Below are 10,807 nucleotides of genomic sequence, written 5' to 3'. Positions count from 1 at the left end.
AAATTGCGACAAATCACATCCATTTAGAGGAACTCCTATAGAATTAGTTGGTTTTAAACGATCTGATTTTACATTTAGCTGACGCTTTTATGACTGAGTACAAGTTGAAGGTTAAGAGCCTTGCTTAGGGGTCCAACAGTGGCGGGGTTTAAACCTGCAACCTTCCAATTACAAGTTAAGTACCTTAACCACTGAGATACCACTAATCAATCATTTTTAACACAGGCTGCTATAAACTATGTCTAAAATTAAGCCGTGGTAAAAGTCTTATGTGACTTTGGTAAGGGGCATTTTATTGCTCCACGCTATTACCAGCCACGAGATGTCGCACTTGTACTGTGCTATAGCCTATAATGGTCAGGTCATGGTGCCTGTGGTTTGAGAGGTAAGGAGACTGTCCTGATTTGTTGAGTGCAGTTTAAGGCAAAAGTAACGTAAATGGAATTCACAAACAACAACAACAACAACAAAACAGTTTTAAAAATGTTCCTACAGTTTGTTTTCACTCCGCTGTTTGGTGCCGCATGTTTTGTTGAGACAAACATTATGTTATCAGCCACAAGTATGTATTGTCGAAAGTGGAAAGAAAGAAAAATGTAATGATTATCCAATGAAATACGTTTATGGGAATTATAGGTAACATGTCTCGTGGTTCAGTTACGGTAAGCCACTGCATTTCTTGCTTGTTTTTTAACAATAAATTAGTATAAAATATTGATTGTTTTGGTACTCATTACTGTTATTAACTATACACTATCCCAATTTTTCAGAAACATGAGAAAACGTATCCTTTGCATTACCATCAGTTTATTTTCGGAACGTTGTCAATGAGTGTACAAGTGAAACGAAAAATAAGATATCAGTGTAAATGGCTAAACAAATGTAAAAAGAGCAGTCAAACCAACTACATACTTTATCATTTTACATACTCCTCTTTCGTATGTTTAAATACATCAAAGTTTCGCACCTTTCACTATTTCAAATAACGAAATGTGATTCTGTAAATATTTACGAAAAATCTAATATACAAATCTGTGTATAAAAATATAATTTATGAGTGTCAGACTATCCCATAAAATAGGCTATAGCAGTCAGTTGCACATTTGAACAGCATTCGAAAGTTATTGTTCGCTCAGTTCTTCTTTCCTTTCAGTCTTCTTATTTATTTTTTTTTTTAATGCGCAGTGAATGGTCACAGAATACTTGAATCCATTTGTACATTTCCGTAGACAAATGATCCAAATGCAAATAAATTATCCAATGAACACGTTAAGGCTTCTTTTAAAGAAAAAGAGAAATTCTAGTCACTTAAATTGACGTCACATGTCCCTCTACTGTAATCTCAGCTCGGTCTTGAAATCCCGAGCGGATGGAAAGAGTCTCGGTCCAGCAACCACGTGCCGATGTGGAACAGCAAATTGGAGTACCAGTGGATCCCATCCTCCCGGAGAGTGACGTTTGCATCGTGGGTAGGGAGAGACCACGACGTCAGCCAGCGGTTCATCCTCACTGGGGCGAAAGCCCAATGCGCCCACCGGTGATCCTCTATAACTGCGTAGCACGAGGCGAGCACCTGGTCGACCACTATAGTCCCATGTGCGGTAAGCGGTGCGTAAGACCCCGTGTATTCTACCGTATAAATCCGCTCCACTCTGACGCTTTTCGGATGTCCGCGAGCGCCATCAAGTACGAATACCTCGTGACCGGGTTGCACGCTGCTGGCAAATTTTGCTGTCATACCTGAGTCAACTGACAAGTTCCGGACGAACACTAGGTGTGCGGCGGTGAGTCGCAGTTTTTTGGCGGGCTCAGATGTTTCAATGACAAGAAACTCCCTTTGTGTTGTCGGATCGTGGTCCAAAAACATAATAAAGTCACTGTACACAATATTTCCTTCCTCATCCGCGGCTAGCACTTTGTCTCCTACTGTTAGATCTTTGACATTTTTTGTCCGTCCATCTTCAAGAGTAACCGCTCCAGATCCAGGGAAGCAACCACCCGATTTAGCAGCAACCGAATTTTCTAAAGTGAGAATAAATGACAAGAAAAGAAATGTGTTACGATAAGGTGGTACATTTAATATCTAAAACATTCATTGCATTACTTGGGTGACCTAAATCAAATGCTCAAATCTGTGGCGAATGACATGACATTATGAAATGCAACTGAAATGTTAGTGCTTCATGATGTAGATATATAAAGGGTGGGTGTGTCTTCTAATAGAAAGATAATTGAAAATACCAGATACACTGGCATTCCAACTGGGCATTTAGTCGATTTATTTAGGCTTTTAAATGATTTGTGTAGTTTGCTTGCTCAGGTGCACACACACCCAGGACATCCTCCAAGAGAAGAAACAAATGCACCTTACACTACAAAGCTCCTCCTCCGACCGCTTGGGGATTTGTACTTTAATTGCAGAGAAAAGTCGTGTACCATATGTCTGTCAAGTGAGACAGCTTTTCAGCCACTCCACACCCAAGATCTACTCCTAAATCCCGGATTTTCAAATGGAATGCTATATTAATCTGATCTGGATTAATAAAACCAACGCAGTCGTCAGTGTAATAACATGATGTGGTATTTTTACACTTGAAATTAAACAGATAGATTAGGGTGCAGCGAAACCACTGGAGCGGGAAGCTTCTCACCTGCTTTGACGGAACAATGTATGTGGGCTTTGGATTCGTAATAGACCCAGTCGAATCCAGCCTCCACGGCGAGTCTCGACAGCATCCCGTACTTGCTTTTATCTCTGTCAGAGGTAGTTATGTCCACCGCCCGGCCCTCATAGTGTAGAGATTCTTCAAAATGATTGCCATCCTCGTCCCAGCCCTCTGTCACACGCAGCTTCACACCAGGCCACTGGTTCATGACCGAAATGGCCAATGAATTCAACTTGTCCTTACATCGCTGTATACGAGAGAGAGAGAGAGAGAGAGAGAGCGAGAGAGAGAGAGAGAGAGAGAGAGCGTTCGTCAGATTAAAAATATTTGCGCTTCTCTTGCAATTAACCTGAATCCTGTAAAACGTGTGGACATTGGAAGCGCACGCACGCTCTTACGCACGTGTAGTTACGTTTTGAAGTCAGTCATCAAGTTTATTGATTCACACGTGTCTGCGCCTGAATCAGCCCGTTAGGAAGAAAGTTATGTCAGCTCAGCGATAAGAGAAGAATGCTAAACCTGCCTTGAAAAATGCCTCCACAGGTGCAATTCTGCTTGTCAGGTCGTGTGGCGCAAGTCAGACCCCATTCTTGTCAAACACCGTGAAGCACTGAGCGAATAGTTTTATTCAACAAGACCCCCTTCGAATCAAATCTAATACTGGTACCAAAATGAGGGTAATATTAAGGGTGCCACTTTGGAAGAGTAACGAAATAAGTAAATAACTGACGAACCTCCCCACAGATTCCATGGTGTCTCTTAATTCTAAGAGCCTTCTGAAATGCTATCTGAAAAAATTTAGTTGACCCTGTATTTCCTCGTATTTAGGACATATTATGGTAGTGTAACGTGAACACCGCTTGTTGGTTATTAGTTATGAGGGCAGTAGTCCCAGACTCCAAACGCCCCGATCGATAACTTGGGGACAGTAAGTGGACCTGAAAATTCACGCGATGTATCAGACGGTGCTCATCATTTTGGCGATGCTCTCAGCGACGGGCTCACCCCATAAAACGAAATGTACTGCGATGACTGGGCCGTTTGTTTGTTAACATTTTTGGATTTCTTATAAAAGTAGCTTTCGCGCAAGGAACGGACTGGTTCAGAATCTAAAAAGGCATGTGCCCCCGTCTCAGGACCCGCTGCTGGAAGAGACCGGCTACGAATCCCCCCCAGCACTTCGATTAAAGAACTCAGCCGAGCAATATCTTAGGAATAATTGGATCCCACCAACAGCCACCGGCTCACCACAGGAGTCTAATGTCCAATAATAGACGCGAAACATCTGAAATGATCACTTCTGACCCACATTTTCTTTGACTTTGGCAATGCAAGCCGGTCATGCCGAAGGTGTCTATTCAAATGCAAACACGTAATGTGACTCGCAAGAGGAACGTGCATCCAAACGATAATTAAATTTGCACATTTGATATTAAATGTTGTTCGGCTCTACATACTACGCAGTATGTGCTACTCTATTGCGGAACGCAAAGGGTGGGAGTGTCTACTGCTTAAGTTTATGTTACTAGCTGGCACAGCCTATGGTATAAGCGTGTAAAAACTTGGCTGCAAAACCTGAATATGTAAGCTTGAAAAGGAAGAAAGAATGTGACGATTCAAAATTGCGAAGTCGGCGTAGCGCGTCATCTGACAAAAGCAGCGCAAGTTATGAAGAATGATTAACAAGACACCCTGGCATACATATACATGCTCGTGCATATTTATTCCACCTGTGTTAATGCAGAATCGCTCATAAGACCATTAACAGTTAAAAATACTTAAAAAAAATTAAACACTTCTGTTGGGCTGTCGTGAACCCGGTGCGCCTAGTAGCATATCCGCGCATTTGCGCATACGTGATTCTATACCTGTGTCATCAGTCTGTCAGCATTTGTATTCTCTTCATCCTTGAAGATAATGTCGGGATTGTAATTCGGCGTGAGTTCTTTAAATCTCTCTGAATTCCTTGTGATTTTGCCTTCGTATTTGCCACTGGCCCCAAGAGTCTTCTCAGCCACGTTTGGGATAAATTGCTTGTAAGCCAACGGGGTTAGTTTCTTTGGGTGCCTCCGCTTTCCGTAACCTCTGCCGGGACCGCAAGCCAATCCACAAGACGTAAAAAAGAGGCAGATAAAAGATACAAGTGCAATTCTTCCTAGCAGTAGCATTACGTCCATTTCTTTCTGACGGAATCTTCGCGGACCTTGTTTAGTTCAGTCACCGCTGGAGCTGCTGTCTCCTCTGGCTTTTGCTGCACTGCTGTTGTCCGGTATTACCAAAGCAGGTGCAATAACGACCGTATTCGATAGCCACTGACGGAACGCATCGGAGTTGGGATTTCGCAGCTTGGGGGGAGAGAGAGAGAGAGAGAGAGAGAGAGAGAGAGAGAGAGAGAGAGAGAGAGAGAGAGAGAGAGAGAGAGAGAAAGAGAGAGAGAGAGAGAGAGAGAGAGAGAGAGAGAGAGAGATAGATAGATAGATAGATACTTTGACGGGAGCCACTCTTGGATGCATTTGAGTAGAAGCAGCCTTTTATTCACATGTATCACGGCGGCAAGCTATAGCAAGGCAGCGAGCTCATTGGCTCGACGGGTAGAGTGGCTGTGATGTTATTCCACTTCAGAGCGTAGTTGTGCTGCGTCTCGTCTGTGCAAAAATCTTCACTGTACTCTTAGTCTTCTGTTTGGCTGTCTTGAAAGTGATTAAAAAAAAAGGTGACCATCACAGTACTGACAAGCAGTGACCTATATGACTGCAGCATTTCTGAATGTTGGAATACCAATATATTACAAAGGATTCTATTTAGTGTTGATAAATAATATCTAATATCTGTGTATAATATTGAGTCACTGTTTGCTCCCATTTGTGTTTCATGGGGCTTCCCACTGGACAAAGGAATTGTTCATTTTGCATATTTTTAGTGTTCTCTAAATGAAGCCTTAGACCTGGCAACGTCCCCAAATCATGCAAGGGTGGCTGTAAGTCCGTAGGGCCCTACAACAGTAGGCAGGTCCGTGAAGGACTAGCTCACCCACAAATGCTAAATTTGCTTTAAATGAAATTAACAAGGAATTACACTAATTGGTTCCCACTCCGTTTTCTTCACGGTCACCCTCATTAGTACACATCTCATTTGAGGGTGTTTCTAGAAAGCTGTTTGTATCAGGTATTAACCACAACATTTTTATCCGTATTTATATGAGGGGATCTTGGCGACTGATGTGATTGGTGTCTAGCTGCTGATGCATACTGTCTTTCATGACAGGATAAACCATCATACAGCATGAGTGGTGATTTTGGTTTAGCTTCCTCCTGACCGTTTATTAAGATTTTAAAAACAAAAAGCTGCTCCTTGATCAGCACTCTTCTTTTATTCATCACGGCTTAGCTGGCCCAGCCTTTGGGGGGATCCTTTAAAACTGAGGAGGATGAGATGCCCCTAAGAAGGTGAAGGAGTGTGATTAATTCAGCATATTGGAGATAGGAGTTATTTTCTGCCACTGCTAATGATGGCAGGTGTTTCTGATCTGCTTATCTTTCTTTTTTCATTCACTCTTGGGCTATGCAATATTTATTTGTGAATCAATACTGCAGTTGTGATTTTCACAATGCTGGCATTATAGAAAGCTGCAGGATGCAGTGTGTGTTCTTACATATCAGGACATTTCGTCTTATGTGCTGGGAGTATCCTGACCAGTCATGGTCATTACAGATGAGCGCCTGCTGGCTGCTTTGAGGAATCACAGGTCCAACGAGCATCAGTCATTTTGGTAAAATAATACGGGCCAATATGTAATCATATTACATCAAGGAGTTGTGTCTTTAATATATAGCAAAGTCTGGTTTCCTCTTGATTGCTCCCTTTCATGCTCATTAGCATCATTCTGCCACCTCAGTGCTGTCACCTGGAAAGAATGAATTCTGAATTCTTGACACTTTTGTTTACACTTGCGGTGGATCCACAAAATCACCAAGTAAGTGAGCAAAGCGTCGCCCTCTTGACACATTTTTGGGGGAAAGACTTACGGAAAGCATAGCTTTCATGCCTCATTTCCCACCATCGCTCAGGGAACTGTCAGATAGGTCTAATATAAAGATATTAAAGAACAAACTGGAAATATGTTCTATGGTATTTTGAATGTATTTTACCATAAAAGAAATTAGTGAATAACATTTTGTATCTTTTAAACTTTTTCCACGCTCTTCCTTCATTTTAAATGTTTAGAAACCTGACATTTTTCCATTAAATGTGATGAAAAAGTTGTCTTCTGGTTAGATTAACCACTATGGATGAAGTCATAAATGTGGGAGGCACATTTGAATGAGAGTGCTGATTTTTTTATTTACATTTCATTTAAGGAATCTACCACTTGCTAACCCTTTGGATTTATCATCTTAACCACTTGGAATTAGCGTCAGTTAACTGAAAGCTGTCAGAACCGTCTGACCTCCGTGTATAGAGAGTATACTCACAAATGCTTGCCAGAAAACTGAGGTTAATGTCAGTAAAGTCTAAAGTACTGTGTAGTGAAATCCTATCACAGATGCTACGCAGCAGTGACCACAGTCTCCCTAGGTGAATCAGGAGCTTTCAGACTGTGTGCAGACTGGGTGTGACCATGTCAGAGGTGTCTGCTTGTCACAGAAGAACGTTGTCCATGTGGGGAGCTTCAGGGACTTTGCATAGAGTGTGTGAAATGCGTTCCCTTCACAAGAAACAAGCGACAGGGAATTATGCTAAGTGCTGTGACTATAAGGATCTTAGCAGCAAACATTTAAAGATGTGCTTTCACAGAGATTCCTAACAGTGATGGAAATTTAAAGATACTTAAGGCAGTTTTGTTGAACTTTGTTTGCCAAGGCAGAATGTTTAAAATACTGTAGAATATCTTATTAGATTTCTTCATTATGAGGGCATACTTTCTTCCATACAAGCTATGAATGTGAATGTGAATGCCAGTCAGGACTACTGTGAGATCGTACTAATTTGCCCCCAGTAGCTTTAATATATTGTTAGCACAGTTAGCCATTTGTGGGCCACGGTGTTGCTTTAAGCTGATGAAATGAGCTCAACTTTTACAGATGGAGCTTCTGTGAAAGGAAGGGGGGGGGGGGGGGGGGCCAATTTGTGAGATGAACCCTGTGCTGTCTGATTGGGAGGCTGTGGTAGAGGAGCAGACAGATCGTCCTTACCTCGCACGCCCCCCATCTCTGGGGACTCAGCTCAGTCGGTCCACCGAGTGAGACGCATGCTAATTTTAGTGAGCAGACACAAGAAGGTCAAGATCCTATTAAAAGTGAAAGATTGAATTCCCAGCTCATATTAAAACAGGAGAGAAAGAGAGAAAAGGCTGGCTTTTGTCTGGTAACTTGTATTTTTAAGCGTCTCTGTGCTAATCATGTCTCCCAGCTTGCATATCCACTTGACTGCTGTGTGTGACATTTTGTGCCACAACACCAACAAGATGCTCGTGGCGACAAACGTCTTTGAACTTTGTTCTTCCTTGGGAAGAAGTAGTGGTGTACAAAAATTATGTACCAGTACTTCATTGCTGTACTCAATTACACTATTTACAATTACACTATACTTTACTTGAGTATTTAAATTTTTCACAGTAAGAATGAATCCTTTTTACTCCACTACATTTATATAACACCCGTTATTCCTAATTACTTTTTAAGTGAAAGTTAACTGTATAAATACTGGATGATGATGATGATGCACATCATGCACTTTCAAACTAAAGGACACCAATCTCATTCTATAAAGACCTTATACAGTCTTAGCAGTGTAAAAATATGCTGTTTCATATTTCAGAATCCTTATTAGCTAGACTGAATGACCACAATGTGTACATAATCTGCCAGAACTGTTATTTCACAATATTATTTATTTGACAATTCATTAGATGCTGAAATACCCCATCACAAGTATTTCAACATTAAAATCACATTAACTTATTTGAAACCTGGTACTTCAAGAGTTTAGATATTCTTTGGCCCAGCTTTCTAGATTTAGCTCATGAAAGGCTGATAAACTGATAAACAGGTGTGCTGGAGTTCTATAGGACACATTGAACTATTCAGTGCCATGGGCTTCCTGGACTGGACATGACTGACAAAACTTCGCTATTCTCTCTGGCAAAAGATCATCGCTAACCAGCTGTGTGATGCCATTAAAACCTCTGTAGTTCACTCAGTCTGTTCCCAGATGACCGGCAACACTTAGTCAGGTGCTGCTGCAAACCGAAAGTGTTGCTTTTTCTCTCCCTGTGTCCCCATGTTAAAGACTCAAGGTACAGATAACATATTTACTTGTGGTGTTTTGGCATTTGAAGGAAGAGTAGTTAATAAGCTGGAACTGTGACCACTAAGGTCAGTGACCACATCAGGTATATGAAGTTGTTAAGGTCTGCTGAGTTATGTTTATTTTTTAGGAAAATAATTTGTTAGTAATTTCCAAGATACCCGAGTATCCTATAAATTTACTAATTCAGTGACTGTTAAATTTGAATTACTAGAATATTGAAGCCTACTGTATGCTGACAGCATTTTCTGGATTTTGGTTAAATTTCCTCTTACATGTGAAAAGTAGTTTTATTTTTAAAATTTTAAATTAAATTTAATTGGTAAAAGACTGCTTCCTTCCTGCAGCTATGCACTTAATATTTCCTGACTAATACACATGCTGAACACTGATTTTGTTGCAAGGACTTGCTGTAACAGTAAGTAGTGATAAAGCTGACGACTTAGCTACATGACCCTCCTACTGTCCGAATCTGGGCTTAGCTGTCAGATTCGGCACAGGAAATGCCTGACTGTATTCATTTGTACATGTAACTCAGAACTCTGTTTGGCAGACATCTGTGACCTTCTGGATAAAATCGTGCAAATCGGTCTCTAATTAGTTAGTGAGACTACTGAGCCCTAAACCTATGCACCCAATGTTGATGCGATAAAACCTCAAGAAATGTGAAGCTCTACACCATGAATGTGGCCATTTTTCTGTTCAACAATGAACAGAGACTTTGCCGGAGCTGGACATACTGTCTCCCCCTGCCTGGAGTAATTGTCATGACCCTTAAAAAAATAAACTTGGCCAGCGGGCACTCCAAACCTCAACACTCACAGCACACAGCCTACTCTTTCACACCTTCTTTGCTTTTCTGTGTGTAAAATAAAGAAACGGAGGAGGACTTTTATCCTGTAGTACTGCAGGGAAGTCCTTTTCAGAAGGGCTTTGCCTTGTTGTTTCCTTACACAACCGGGTAGGCTAGGTACAGATGCTAGCTTGAGGCATTGCCTGCCTTGACCTTCATGGTCTGCCGATAACACACGAACCCAGAAAAGAGAAAGCCAGGTGTGAAGGTAAATCCACCAGGTTGCTGCTGTTGTGAACAGGAGACTTCCCAACAGGCGCCTTCGATTTGTTGAATACGGCTCGGATCGAATGGTCTGTCGTCATGGTAACTGTTGTCGGCCAGTGGCGGGGAATAGCGTGCGGCGAGGTGAAGGAGTTTGCGAGGCGGATCGATAAGGGTTGGCAGTAACAAAGGCTGGTGCAGGCTCCCACCTGCGGTCACTCCACATCACCCCTCTGTAGATGTTTCAGCATCTTCATCCTAATCATTACAGTGTGCTCATAATTCTGTAATTGGGAATCAGCACATAGAGAGGCAGGAGGTCACAAGTATGTGGCTGTGGGCTGAAACATTTATTCAATTATTAGTAGCAGTTTATTAGATTTGTATTGATCTCGCAAAGCCTCCTGGTCAGCTAATTAGAGAATTACTACTTACATTTGGTGCCTTTCTGAGCGTTAATGATTGCAAAACGGGAGAAGATGGCTAAGCAGGAGATGTGTTTGACTGTGGAATCCTTCATGGAGGTCATGCATGCACTTGTTTCATGCCCCATGGTTTTTCAGGTCAGTACAAGACACCTTTGCTGCTCCTTGACATAGTTTCACCAGGTCTTCCTTTTGTTCACTGGCAGCAGCCTCCACATTACTGAGACCTGAATGGGGCTGAAGTGGCTGCTCCTCTCCTGTGTTGGGACAAGCTCCTTTACTAGAGGCTGATTCAAGGAATGGAAGCGTTGCTCGCAAAAAAACAAAAACTAAAACAAAACCTCGCCGCCACA

The 10,807-nt window shown here is 41.9% G+C and overlaps 1 protein-coding gene across 1 annotated transcript; it reads right to left on the bottom strand.

Annotated features, from left to right (window-relative positions):
- Positions 1 to 1,175: 1,175 nt before the first annotated feature.
- shhb (sonic hedgehog signaling molecule b) lies at positions 1,176 to 4,912 on the bottom strand. The gene is made up of 3 exons (XM_027001266.2): positions 4,535 to 4,912; positions 2,652 to 2,913; positions 1,176 to 2,022 (listed from the first exon to the last, which is right to left on the bottom strand). Exons 1-3 carry the CDS (start codon positions 4,841 to 4,843, stop codon positions 1,343 to 1,345), a joined length of 1,251 nt encoding a protein of 416 aa, XP_026857067.1. The 5' UTR covers positions 4,844 to 4,912; the 3' UTR covers positions 1,176 to 1,342.
- Between the last annotated feature and the right edge of the window lie 5,895 nt (positions 4,913 to 10,807).

This window comes from Electrophorus electricus, chromosome 7, assembly GCF_013358815.1.
Source record: "Electrophorus electricus isolate fEleEle1 chromosome 7, fEleEle1.pri, whole genome shotgun sequence".
Lineage (NCBI taxonomy): Eukaryota > Metazoa > Chordata > Actinopteri > Gymnotiformes > Gymnotidae > Electrophorus > Electrophorus electricus.
Note: the sequence above shows the minus strand (reverse complement) of the source record. Positions and strands in the feature narration are given on the sequence as shown.

Coding starts and splice junctions, on each gene's coding strand:
- shhb (XM_027001266.2), bottom strand. CDS start 4,843: ATGGACGTAATGCTACTGCTAGGAAGAATTGCACTTGTATCTTTTATC. Junction 2,914..4,534: donor CTGACAGACTGATGACACAG/GTATAGAATCAC, acceptor TCTCGTATACAG/CGATGTAAGGACAAGTTGAA. Junction 2,023..2,651: donor ACATTGTTCCGTCAAAGCAG/GTGAGAAGCTTC, acceptor TTCTCACTTTAG/AAAATTCGGTTGCTGCTAAA.